The sequence below is a fragment of the Athene cunicularia genome (assembly GCF_003259725.1).
Source record: "Athene cunicularia isolate RWA chromosome 21 unlocalized genomic scaffold, athCun1 chr21_part1, whole genome shotgun sequence".
NCBI lineage: Eukaryota > Metazoa > Chordata > Aves > Strigiformes > Strigidae > Athene > Athene cunicularia.
The window spans coordinates 435799-449846 of record NW_020799127.1 but is presented as its reverse complement, the minus strand read 5'-3'; the positions used below and the strand labels follow the sequence as shown (position 1 = coordinate 449846).

At 50.9% G+C, this 14048-nt stretch overlaps 1 protein-coding gene across 3 annotated transcripts in view; it reads left to right on the top strand.

The window, feature by feature from the left end:
- The first annotated feature begins 262 nt into the window (after positions 1-262).
- EPHA8 (EPH receptor A8) overlaps positions 263-14048 on the top strand; it is a 52204-nt gene continuing 38418 nt past the window's right edge. For all 3 annotated transcript variants that reach the window (XM_026862677.1, XM_026862676.1, XM_026862675.1), the window contains exons 1-2: positions 263-465; positions 12879-12943. In XM_026862677.1, the coding sequence (XP_026718478.1) occupies positions 381-465; positions 12879-12943 (150 nt within the window). In that variant the 5' untranslated portion in view covers positions 263-380. The remainder of the gene's footprint in view (positions 466-12878; positions 12944-14048) is intronic.

Sequence of the window (14048 nt, the reverse complement as noted above, 5' to 3'; positions counted from 1 at the left end):
CTCTCACAGCAACGGGGTGAGACCAGCGAAGAGGGATGGAGAACGCGAGAAGCAGTGGGGGCTGCCTGAGCATCACGAGGGAGGGAGGATGGATGGCAGCGGGGAGCGGAGTCCGCCGTCCGGATGGTCAGGCTGGGTACAGCGTGCGCGTGTAGCACGGGGAGGGGGGCTCGCTGCAGAGCCCACCCACCCCATTGGCTTGCGAGCGGTGACAGGCAGGCTGCTCCCTCCCTGCCGAGCGCTCGCCTCTGTGGATGCGAGCAATGTGCGCAAAGTGCCTTTGCATTAGCCGGCGTGTGCCGTAGCTCTGGGCGCTCACTCGCAGAGGTGCTGGGACAACTGAGGTGGCCCGGTCCCACTCCTGGTGGCCCCGCTGGACCATGGCATGGGCACAAGGGGTCCTGACATCCTCGCTCTCCATCCTCGTCGCTTTGGCTGCCTGCCTCTCTGCCACCACCAGCGAAGGTAGGAACTGGGGTGGCCCTGGCATGATGGGGCAGTGTTGGGGGGACCTGCAGGATCACTGCGGCTGTTTGGATGCCTCTGCATGGGCTTCCTCACTCTGCTGTGCTTAGCTTCCTCCTCCCAGGGGAGCTCAGCTTCAGGTTCCTGCCTGCCTGAGTTTGCTGATCCTGGAGCTTTTGCACCAGATGCTAAACTTCTGAGCTGGGCAGGAGGACTTGGTTTCTGCAGCAATGCCTGCTACCTCTGCCTGGTCATCCCTGCAAGGGCTCTGCTGCAGCGTGCAGAGGTGGCTGCAGAGGGGACAGGGACACAGGCACCAGCTCAGCCATGGCGATCCCCATCACCAGAGCTGGTGGCAGCCGTGCGTTCTGGCCAGGCAGCATGCGCTGTGATGGAGTGAGCATGTGGACACGGGAAGGTGTGCAGAGTATGCGGGGAGCTGGAAGGGCACTGAGGTGGGAAACTTGGTGTGGGGGAAAGGGCTGGAAACTTCTGAAGTGGAAAGCAGGGATACAGCCAGGGACCCCTCTCCTGACATCAGGCCTGCTCCCTCTGCCCAGCCACTCTACCCTGCTGCCAGCTGCACTCATTCCTGGCCCTTGTTGGCAGTGCAACCCTGCTCCAGCATCTCGGGCCCCCCTCAGCTTCGGCAGCGCCGCTCCCACTGCCTGCCACCCACCCGCTCGCCTGCCTCCGTCTGCACTGGCAGCAGTGGCACGGCTGCTTCCCAGGTCTGCTTATCTTCATCACCCGGAGATCTGCCATTCCCGCTCCCGAGCATGTCCTTGGCACCGGCAGCAGCATCCTTCCTCCCTTCTGCTATGCCTGAGAGCCGCGGCCAGCACGGCACAGCCCTCTGCAGTGAGCCCTGGTGCTGGTGCCCCTACCTGGTGTCGGCAGCGGCATTCCTCCCTTCTCCTGCCCTCACATCCCTGCCCTCCTTCCGGCATGTGGAGGCCCACGGGCTGGCACCACAATACCTCATGCACTTTGTGGCAGCCTGCTGGGCTAGGTCCTTGCTCCTAATGCCATCTTCCAACACCCCCTGAATCTGCCCTCCCACCCAGCCTGTCTTCTTCACCTGTATTACCCATTTCCAGCTATTTGCTAGTCCTAACCCTGTTTTCTGCCAGCTGTCTGCTTCCTGGCACTCCTCCTGCTCCTTTCCCCACTGTCTTTCCTTGCAAGATGATGATTGGGCTCTCACTACTGGGGACAGGCTGTGTGGGTGCAGGATGGGACCCCAGTACCCCAACACCCCCATGGTGCAGGATGCTGCCCGCCGTGCCCCGGACTCAGCGCTGCAGCCCTGCAAAGCCTCCAAACAGCCCTGCCTGAACTCAGCTAACCCTGGGCATGGACAAGTGAGCCTGAGGCCTCTTTTCTTTCCTCTGCGGAGGAGATTGCTGGCTGCTGGGATGGATTTTATGGTGTCTGTATGGAGAGCCAGGCCCTGGACTGCTGTCTGCTTGTCCCTGGCTGTGAAATACCTGGGTTTCCTGTGATACTTTTTTGGAAAGGGAAGCTAGTCTCAGTAACAGCCTTGGTTAGGGGGGACATGTGGGGCTGGAGATGAGCTGGGCTTTGGGGAAGACCAAGCGGGCTGGATCTGGGTTAGGCCAGGCGGAAGGTGCTGGGTTGCATCAGGACAAAGTATGGGACACTGAAGACAGTGGGGCTTCATCTGCTGCCCCCAAGGATTCTGATGCCTCTGCGGGTATTGGGGCACTGCTCTGTGGTGGCATGGGGCAGCTCAGTGCTAGACGGGTGCCGTGATACGGGGAGTGGGGCTGGGGATGTGGCTGCAGGTGCCTGCCAGCACGCGGCATCTCAGGGTGCTGGGATGGGCTGATGGCAGGGTCTGTGCCGACGTGGTTGCGGTGCTGGTCATTGAGCTCCCGGTCATGGTGTTGGGACTAGAAATGTTGAGACATGTTGGAAAGTGCAGCAGAGCCCTGGTGTCTCCTGCACTCTGGTTATGCTGGGTTTTGCTACCCCATTTCTAGAGCGCGTGGCATGTGCGGATACGGTGTGAGGGTGTAGCTGTGGTGCACAAAGGTGCCCCACTGCTGCTGACTGTGACCTCTGCCTGCTGCCGCTGTCACAGTCTGCTTCTTGCCATGCATCCCTGGCCATGCTACCCAGCAAAACCAATGCTTGTTTGAGAGCTGCAGGGTAGAAAATTACAGCCACAAAGCAAATTTAAGGCCGGTGTGTGCTGCATTCTGCGTGCGCACATTGCAAGGCAATTGGTATATAAAGACATGCCTAAAGAAATGGCTTCAGTCTGATTTTCTTCCCCTTCCAAGATCTCCCAGTGCCTTTCACTTTCCTGAACGATATGGTCCAAGAAGTTTTGAGTTTAGATATTTTATTCCTTTCAGTCTTGCATGAAGTGGGTGCCCTGGAAATGGGAGGAAAAGGGATTTGCCGTTCTGTGGGAAATCCCCATATTTCAGCGCGGCAGCCATTGCAAAATACATTGAAAGTCAAAACTCATATTTTTTCTAGATGGGTGAAAATTTGCAGGATGTGGAAGATTTTTCATTTGGAGCACTGAAAAAAAAATGTCTGAAATTGTTAAATTGTTTTAGATCAGGGAAGTAGGAAAGTTACTTTCAATAATATGAAAATAGTGTGATGGGCTAAAATGTTTACACTATTGCACACTGAGTTGCACGGGCAAAAATATTAAAGCGGATATTTTATATGACACCACAAATTGAAGTTTAATAATAAAACATGAAATATCTTTGTTGGATCGAAAGAAAATCAGACAAGCAGAAATTACCACATTTGGATCTTGGGCAGGGGGTGACAAAATTATATTTTTCTGCCAGAAAATGGCACTTCAAATACTGCTGCTGGGGTCTTCTCCCTCCCAGATGGTGCCTCCAGCTCAGCTCTGTCTGCCATCCATGAAGCGGGTGACCTTCTTCCCCATCACAGCATGGACCTCATGGCCCACGAGCGATCTTGGGTGGTACCTCAGCGAGGAACATGGTGCAGCAGGGAAGGGGGACCTGGGGGCATCTCCCCCAGCATTTCAGGGCACATAGGGATGGCCGAGGCAAACAGTGGGTGACAGGGATAGGGCGATGTACAGGGAGCGTACTGGGGAGGATGCAGAGCTGATGACAATGACACAGGCACGCTCACCTTTTTCCCACACCATGGGGTCGATGATAGAGATATTTTGTTCCTCCCCGCAACAAGGATGGGGTGCGGAAGAGCACCAGAGTCCTTGGGAAAATCCAACAGCTCGCTGCGCTGCCGAAACGGGGGCCAGAGGAAGGGTTTGTGGCAATCTCCCCTGCTAATCTCTCGATTGTAATCTCATTAATTGCCCCTCTGCTCAAACAGAAAAAGAGGTAAAAACTAATCTGTGCATTTATTCAACGCTACTTTTCTACACCTTCTACAGCATTGCCGAAGTCAGGGCTGCGGGAGAAGCAAAGCGCTGAAAGGGAGAGGAAATAGCTTTTTCAGCTGTAAAAAGACTGTGAGGATGTTGTGTTCCTCCATAAGAATAGAAAACAAGAGCTTTTAGGTATACAGACTTTTGGCGATAGGGGGATGGAGAAGCATTAGTTTAAAAGAAGGAGTTGATTTGGGCTATATTTGCCAGGGGGAAAAAAAAAAATGGGGATGTGTAATTCTTTGATTGCTCCCAAAATGCTGATATAAAGCTAATACTTTCATGATTTTAGGTAGGCTTATGGGGATATGTTTTTGATCTCATCTTCATTTCCATTCTTCTTGTATTAATAGCTTGTAAAACTTCTGGAAAATCAACCCCCAAATTTGCAGAATAATAACACAACAGTGCACAAAATGCACCTACTCTATGAGCTTTTTTTCATTTTCCTTGAATTCTTGTTTCCTGAAATCGTGAGGGGTTTATTTACAGGGAAAATGAATTGGCACCCATTTTGATGACAGTGAAAATAGATCTGATGAATCTAAATTTAAGTACAACTGAAAATCTGATAAATTACTACAGGGATAAAGGAATTCCCTATGTTTTAGACTGCTGAAAATTATTAGAAAAAATACTTTACCTAAAGTAAAAAAAAGGAAAAAAACAACGAACCCCAGCCCCAAAAGATGCTCAGCAAGAGAGGGAGGGATTGCGGCTCATCCCATGGATCCGGCTGGGATCGGCGCGCAGGTCCCGGCAGCCAAGGCTCCCGGGTGCACGGGTTCCATCAAGACATCCTGACACCTCTGCTCTTTGTTTCGGCCGGGTCCTGTGTTTCACATGTCCCTGCTCGCCTTGCTGGCAGCCCTTGGTGCTGTCTTTATCTCCAGGGGCAAATCCATTCATATGATAACTCTATTCATACCCTGACAGTTTTTGATAGTTCATTCTCCTAACCCCAGCGTGTTTGCATGACCAACACTCAAAATTATTCCTCTGCCACAGAGAAAAGCTTAACCCTTTCGGCCCCAGTAGTTCAAAAGTGACTGGTGAGATCGTGCAGTTGCGCTTCCTTCAAAAAGAAACAAAAAACCCCGATGTCCTGCCTGTGTAGATGTGCAATAGTTAGGATCATAAATAACCACATAAAGGATGTAACTTCTTTATGGATCAGGTCCAGACACACTGAAATAGTCTAATGAACTGTGTTTGGCCCAGGGATACCAGCCGGAAAGGTATTCAACGTTTATCTGAAGACATCGGCAAAGGCAGACTCATCCCTGCCTTTAATAATTTGTTCCAAGGGCTCATCAGCCTCAGCCTTAAAGACATCTCCTTTCCCTAATACAAATTTGCCTGGCCTCACCTACTAGTCATTTGTTCCTGTTAGGCTTTTCTTGCTAGATTAAAGAGCCCATATTTTTCTGTTGTGAAAGTACGCTGATTGCAACCAGGTACCTCGCGCCGGTCATGGGCTCAAGCAGATTTGCCTTTGTAAGTTCCCTTCTCTCATCATTTTTTTCCTCCAGTCCTGGTATCATGGTTTTTCCTGTGGTATCTTCTGCTCTATCTCCAGTTTCTCATATTTAAAATGCCTTAACCATGTGAGTGGCAACAGCACTGGCTGCCACTGGATAAACCAGCTCCATCCCAGCATCACGGGTGTGCACAAGTCACCACATCCTTCCTTGGATGAAATTCATTTTGTGTTATGTACCTCCCATAGAATTTTTAAGGACTCTTGTGGTATTTCATTACCAGTGGCATGAGATATTCAGCCTGTCCCCTGAAACATTTTTAGTATTGGTATTTTTGTCCATGAGAATGTTCCATTTTAGAAATCTATTTTTAAAAGAGCAAAGTAATTGCCTTTAAAATAAATTAACTTGCTTTAAAAATGTCACTGGGGTACAAACAGCTAAGCATGGTTTAGGGTGGCCAACTGGTGTGAGAGCAAAGAGACATCCTCGAGAAATTAGGGAAAAAGCATCCAGCAGCCTGAAAAACTGCCACCCAAAGCCCCTTCAGATAATCCAGATAAGCTAGCACATTTGCAAAAATTTCCCTAGTGAATCCTCCAGGAAGGATAAAACTCAGGACTGCTGGGATGCAGGAGGCAGTGGGAAGGGCAGGGTGTCTTTTTCAGGGTGCTGCAGGGTTTGTCCTGCTGACAGACTCATGGGCTCTGCTACAGACACAGATGTCCAGCACCAGGTCCATCTCAGTGCTGTGAAAATGCTGTGCATGGGAAATGTCTGGAAGTGACACAGGGGAGGCATGATTTTGGTTAAGAAACCTGTAAAATCCTGAACAGGCAGGACATAACCAAGTGGGCATGCAGTTTACAGGTGGAAACGTTGAGATGCTCTGGGATAAAGACCTGGCATGACAGTAGGGGCTTGCCTGGCATGAGCTTTGATTCCCCAAAAAACACAGCAGAAATCAGAAACCTCAGTAGCCAAAGCTGAAAACGCATTTATTTGTGTCTATTTTGCTATCCCAAACAAATGTGAGAAAAGAGAAGAGGGAAGCAGGGCTGGTGTGAGGACACTGGCACAAACCCCTCCAAGGAGGGTTCCCATTTTTTCAAGTCTGTACCACACAGGTTTTGCTTGCCACAAAATACGGTCTGTTTTGTGTTAGAAAACTCTACGGCATAATTTTAAAAGATTGTCACGATATTGCATTATCGTGGTGGCATGAGATATTCAGCCTGTCCCTGAACCGGGGACTGCAGCTTGGTGGGAAGGGCCATACCTGTTCTTTGAGCTTCTGGGTTGGGGCGCTGGTCAGGGATGCAGGAAGCTGTCCTTGGTGTGGGGGTTGAACGGATTAGGTCTTGCAGGGCTTTAGCGAAAGAAAGTGCCAAGGGGTGGCTCTGCAAGGCGCGGGCTCCTCTCTGCTGATGACTGTCTTGCCGTCCCTTACGCTGCGGACATTGTGATGGAAAGGACTTGCATGACTTCCAGATGGCCAAATCCAGACCTGGGGACCCCAGGGCTGCAGAGCCATCCTCCAGGGCTACAGGGACCCTTCAACTGGCGCTCCCCAGTGCCTGCCCCCTCCGCAGCCTTGCCTTAGTCCTGTCCCTTCCCCTGTTTGCATTGGATATTTCCATGGAATTTCTTGCCTCCCTGACCTTTCTCACTCCCCCCATCTGCAAAGCCTTCCCACCTCCTCCTCTGGCTTCTGCCCTGAATTACAACAAGCCAGCCACCCCCTGAGCCTGAAATAGCTCCTTTCCCACTGGCATGAGCTCCTGGACCGGGAACAGGGATACATGCTCACCCCTCCCTCTGAGCCCCCATTCTTGCCCTATATAGCCCATCCTTGAGCCCTGGGACAGCCAGTGTTTTTTTAATATTTCCAGTCAGTTATTTACGTTCAGCTCTGGCCACACACAGTTTGCACTGAAACCTGTGTGTGACACAATGCGGGGATGCACAGTGGTGCTGTAACACCCTGTCTGGCGGTGGGTAGTGTGTGTGCTTTAATTTGGGCAGCCTAAGCCAGCATGCCCCATTTGCCCTGGCTGGTCCCAACGCACACAAGCATCAAGAGTCTCAAACCAAATAGCATTTTACATAAGCATTTTACATCTATATTTTCTCACCTATATTTCTGAGAGGGAACATTTTTTTGTTGTTTGGCTTCTGATGTGTGTGTGGGGTTTTTTGTGGTTTTTTGTTTTTGTTTTTGTTTTTTTTTTCTGGGGGAAAAAAAATTCTACCCTTTAATTTCAAGGATTTTAGCCTTGGAAATACTTTATTCAGGGTGTTTTGTTTTGTTTTGTTTCATTTTTTACATTATTTCATGACACCTCAGTCCTACCACAGGTTATGCTCTTGTGTTGCACATTATCTTACATGATATCATGCAGGGTCTGGAAGGATCAGGTTGATCATTTTATTTTTAAAACCTGAACTGCAGCTTTTTGTTAGCACTGATTGAACAAACAAGCTTTCTTCCTACATCAAAGTATCTTCTGCTCCTGGTATACTGAAAAGGGGTGACCCTCTGGGCAGTCCTTATGGGCATTACCACTCCTGATGCATTACAAAACGATATAAAATTAAATACAGAAAGTTCACAGCAACAATCCAGAGGTCTGAGAAGAAATCCTGAAATGGGAATTAGGGCACATCCGAAAAGCAGCACTGCTTTTTCACGGCAATTGTTTGAAAATATTTCTTTTTAATTTTTTTTTTTTTTCAGCTTCATTCTGGCATTTCCAGAAATGTGGAAAACTCATGTTCCTGCCGGATTTGGTGACATCTTTTATATCTGCTTACAATGCTTTCCTAAATTTCCTCTGTGGGCAGCCAAGGCCAGCGGGTGCCGATGCGAGCACCATCCCCGCTGTGTCCTTAGTACGTGCAGCCTCATGGAGAAGCAGCTGCTTGACAAAGCCTGCCTGGATCCGCCTGCTCGCGCGGCAGAGCACTGGTGTGCAGCACCCCACGGCCGTGGAACGGACCTGGAGCCATGGGGCACATCCCCTGCGCACAGCTCCCGAATGGGAAGAGCTGATCTACCCTCCAGGCTTGCTGCCTTTACCTCGAAGCCCCAGTATCTGGCCTTGAGTGTTGGGGAATAAATTACTATTTTTCTTTCTTTAAAGATAAACTTTGTCCTGGGAGGGGGAAGCTGAAAGCAAAGCTTTCTGTCCTGTCCACCCGCGATGCTCGAAGGCCAGTGAGACACAGCTTTGTTGCTCAGATTTGCCTCCTGAGTTGGAAAGGTCATGCCTGGCTATTCAGCACACCCCTCCATTAAATGGTGGGACACAAATAGCTGACCTGCCCCAGCCCCACCTGTCCCTTCAAAGTCCTGCCTGAGCTTATGGGAAATGAATGTCGCTAGCCCTTGTTCCCCTCCTCTCAGGGACCTTCTCCCTGCCTCTTTCCCATACCCCAACTCTCTCTTCCTGCTGCAAATAACCCTCCCTGTGTTGTTCCCCCACCAAGTGGGGCTGTGGGACCGGTGTGGGGTGTGCAGACCCACATGTGGCTGTGGGGGATGAGCCTGCCAGTCTTTGGGTAGCAGGGAGCAGGAGCACCTAACTGCTGATAAGAGTTTCATTATCAATGCAAAAGGCGTTGTCGCATGGGGGGGAGCCTTGCTGTGAATTGTGGAAGGCTTTTGAAGTTGTGTTGGAGAGGAACTGAAGCCCAAGGGAACAGGGCTGCTCCCACTGACCCTTCCTCCCCACGCCTGCGCTACAAAGCCCCTGCCTGGGAGGGAGACAGTGGAGTAGTTAGAATGAGGACTGTAGTGGGTTAACAATTAGTGAGGAAGCTCAGAGCCCTGTTCGGTCCCCCACTGCTCTTCTAGTGTCTCAGTGCATCCCCCAGCGTGTCAACCCCAGGCTTGTCCTACCACCCCACCATGCACCCCTGCGCAGGCTGAGGGTCCACAGGATCCCTTGGGCTTGGCAGCCGTGGCTCCCACGGCACTATTCCTGAGCCCAGGATGCTTGGATGTGGGACCCCAAGGTGCCACACTTGGAATACACCCCTGCAGGAGCCATGGCCACCAGTGTCAGTGCTGGGAAGGGTTTCTGAGCGTTCACTCTTTATAGATATAGATATAGATATAGATATGTGGCAAGAGATACATGGATGCAGGCAAAACACATCTTCTGGATGCTAGTCCCTGCTTTGGCTTCCTCACTCATCCCAAGTGGTTTACAATTTGGTAGATATGGGTATGGATACAGATATGGATATAGATATAGGTATAGATAGAGCTATAGATAGATATAGAGACAGAGAGATATAGATATAGATATAGAGACAGATATAGATATAGATATATAGATATATAGATATATATAGATAGACATAAAAATAAAGACATCAGTATAAATAAATTATATATCATATACATACATTTGACTCCTGCATAATCTGAATCTATGAGATTGCAATGTGCGCTGCTCACGCAACATGACACAATGCGACTTTATAAAGGAGCAAACAGGTCTGCCTTGCATCAGACTCTGTCTCAAGACCCCAGTTGAGCTGGGGAAGCAACCTGCTTGTTCCTAGGTGCTTCCATTTGAACGGGCAATCAGGCTTGACAGCTTTTCCACCAGTGCGAGAATTTCCCCTGACACCTCCTGGTGTTTTGGCTCAATACGCCGAGTCAAGGCACAGAATAGGGAAAATACAAAATGGTGCTCAGGAAAACAAAATGGAGCTCACAGTTTGAGATTGATACGTGCAGACAGTCCATAACATCAAACAGAATTGCCCAGCTGTAGGACAGAGGTCTCCCAAACTGGCATGTTTTCTGAGACACATTTCAGCTGAAAGGGGTCCTTTGTGGCAGTCTTGCTCGCACTGCGGCATCGAGGGAGGGCTCTTTCTGAGCATCACCCCTGGAGAAGTGACGCATCTGGGAGATCACCTTCAAGGGGCTGGACAGGGCACTTGTCGCAGGCAATGGGCGGGTTCCCTTCAGCTCTGTGTGTAGCCTTTCCCTGAAACGGACAGTTGGGTTTCAGAAAAGTATTGGTCTCGCCATATCCAAGCACAGCATGTAGTAGTGCTGCTAGATGGATGCTCATAGCCACAGACATGTGTGCTATACCATAAGTTAATGCAAGAACTCTTGGACACGCAATGTCTTTGTATTTGTGCAATGCCCACTGCAGTGGGATTAATGCGTAGGACTCCTATGCACTTGGTTGAAACGCTTGCTAAGGATTAAAAGAAATAACTTTTCTCTCTTCTTGCAAAGAGGCATGAGCAATCTGATCCACAGGTGTGTTGCAGGGAGTGCAAGCTTGTGTCGTTATTTGTGCACTGGCACACCAGCAAGGAGACGGCTCTTTCATCTGTATAAGGTTGGGTGACAGCCATACTGTCCGCTTGTTGGGATGGGGTGTAGCATGCTGCTCCAGGTCCCACACACCTCTGTGCAGACAAGCCTGGGGTATGTCCCACCATACCTGCTCCAATCTCAGCATCGTTCCCCATGGCACGGTGCTCTAGGTGGACCCCAGTCTGTGCAGGCTCCTCGTGCTGCCTGGAAAGCAGTGAGAGGCAGCCGTGTCCATCACTGAGCATCTCAGCGTGGGAAAGAGGATGCAGAGACCACGGTAGGGGGGAGAGAGGGTCTGCGAAAGTGGTCCCCTCCCCGCAGCCTGCCTGCTGAGGGTCACCGGGACTGTGCTCCTGCACTGTGAGCAGGGAAACTCCCAAGCCCAGGCTCCTGCTGGGCGAATTACCCAGGGAAAATAGGCAGAAAATCTTCAGATTAACAATAACAAATAAAAATGGATTTGAGATCTCCGAGGTAATTACTCCGTGCTGAGGGCAAGGGGCCTCTTTAGCAGTGGGAGCAGCGCCGTGTCGGGACTAGAGGGGCTCGGCCTGCTGTTGGGCCAATGGAGTCACACAAGAAACCCTGGAAATTCTTTCAAATTGTTCTGCTAACATTAATAAATGCCTCAAAAGCTCCTAATCTGCTCTGTCAGGAGCATGACGTTGGGTATTTCACAGCCAGCTCACGTCTCTGCTCCTCTCTCCCCTCCGTCTCCTTCCCTGCCTGGTAATAGTAAATGAAAGTGGCACCCGTTCCTCCGGCTGCTGGGACCAGCATCACACTGAGCCCAGCCTCTGCTGGGGCTGCAGTCGCTGTCCTGATGTGCCCATCCCCACCGTGACAAGCCGGTGTCTTGCACCAAGACCACTATCCCTCCAGAGCCCCGGGATCAGCCAAGACCTGGTGCTGCAGCGGGGGTGCTGCACCAAGTTGCATTGAGGTCCAGTTGGATGCAGCTCAAGGGTGAGGAAAAGCAACCAGCGTGGACACGGCGTCCAGTCTGGGCTTGACCTTACTGGGTGGTTGCAGGGCAAAGAGTGCTGGGGAAAGCTGAAGGCACTGGCAGTCCCTGAGGGAGTCTGGTGCTGATGAGGGGTGACGAGTCACGGGCTTGCTGATGTAGGTGTCCACTGCATTCACTCCCAAGGGTCAGGGCACCTTGCTGGCACCCCCTCCCTTTGGATCTGTGCTCTGGAGCTGGGGCTTGGGCTCCTTCCCCAGATGCCGAGCAACTCAGGTGGTTATCAGACAGCAGCAAGGCTTTCCTCTGCCTGATGCTGCGGGATCTGGGTGTGGGGCTCACAGGCAGCAGATTACACTCAAGGGAATGTCACCCTGAGCATGCAGCAATGCCATGGCATCCCGCTTTCCCCTCTCCTGTTGACACTGCACAGGTTTCCATGGGAAGCTCCTGCACATGTTAAAAGGCATCCTCGCCTCTCCCCCTGCAGAAGCTGCTCCCCTCTCCTTGCAGATTTGCCTGTGTCTCCTCGTTAAGCTGGGCTCCCGGCAGTGGCAGAGCTTTTGAAGTGCCGTCTTTGATGGGCCTCCTCACGCAACCTGTTCCCCACGGTTTGGCCTCTCCAGTGGGGCGTCAGCCAGGACCACGGGAGGTCACTTTGTGCTCGAGCTGGGCACTGCAGTGCATAATTACAGTGGCTGCTGGAGTGCAGACTTCAAACCAGTGATGCTGGGAGGGCTGTGAGCCTAAAAGGGTCCAGCAGAGCCTCCAGAGGAGAGGTGTTCAAACAAGGAACGATGCTCCAGTTGCATCAGTGTTCACTCAGGGACTGATGGACAACCAAATGCTAGGAGTTTTGTTCCCCAGCTCCCCTTTGTTTTGCATCCCCTCTGACCTGCTGTCTGCAGCCCCTTGTCCTCCAAAACATCATGTTGCTCCCAGTCCTATGTCCAGGACTGATACAGCCCCACCCCAACTCTACCCCAAACAAACAGCTCTGGGGAGCATCATTTGTTGCCATCCCCTTGCTCCATATCTGCCTCAGCTGCAGGGCAGGTCCCTGGCAGCAGCCCCATGGATTGATGGGTGTGGGGAAGAAGTGGGGTGTGAGGAGGGGTCATTTGTGGTGACTTGGTTCCTTGCCCTTTGGGGACGGGGAAAAAGCTTTCTAATGCAGTGTTTTGCTCCTGTGTTTTCCAGTGAACTTGCTAGACACGTCAACAATCCCGGGGGACTGGGGCTGGATGACTTATCCCTCACATGGGGTAAGTATGAAGCAGCTGTTGATACATGGGGGGCCCCAGTGGGATGGGTCACCAGGTGTTCCTGTGGGCAGCGTGGATGGACATCTCAGCCCCGGGCTGGTGCCTAGGTCAGTACTGATGAGGCAAAGAGACCAGGTCTGTTGGGAAAAGGAGAGCCTGAAAGACTAGCAGTGGGATGTGGCGGGTTTGAAAATGCCATTTAAATCTCCATGTTCCCTGGTACAGACCAGGTTGTCACTGGATCCTGAGCTTTGTAGGGACTCAAAAGCTGGGTTACCCCATGGGCACTCACGCTGAGAAGCATCTCATTCCTTGCTGCACTGGGGGACCATCAGGAGGAACAACCCAAAATGACAGGGAAGCTCTCAACCACCTGTAATCAGAGGAGTTTGCTGAGGGAATTGGGCAAGAGGGGCAGGGGAGCATCCCCTGCAGATGGTTTCTTACGGGGAATGGGGATGTAAATGCACAGCCCTGCAGCGTGCCTGGGAGGGATGTAGGGGTGGTGACCCTCATGTGAGCCTGCCATCTCTACTGGTTGGATCCTCTCCCCACATTCCCTTCACTTACATTTCCATGTCCAGGTTTTCCTGCTGCAGCAGCTTTCTGGAAATTGTGAGTTTCAGATGGCAGCGGTGACCTGGCCATAAGGATTTTGCTCATTCATTTAGTGAACAGAAACAAAACCATAAATACACACAGGACCAACTGCAAGGCACAGTGGGGCTTGCTGCATGCACAAAACGTGCAAAATTGGGGTGCTTACCTGGATTTTGCTGCTGTGTTGATTTTTCATGTCCACTCTTTTTCATCCCCTCTCTGAACTAAACGGTCCTAATCTTTTCAATTCTGCCTCCTACAGAAATCTTCCCAGGCCTCTAATCCTTTTCATTGATCTGTTGCTTGAGACTTTCAGTCCCCGTGCTGTCTGAGCAGGAGTGATCAGAACTGTGAATTCATAATAATAACAATGATCAGATTTGTATCAGACATTATCATATATGTAAATATATTAAAACATTAACTCAGCTCTAATTTTAGCAGTGAGCTGTTGCAATGATAACTATCCTGGAAATGTAATAGATTCAGAGGTACAAGGTCAGAG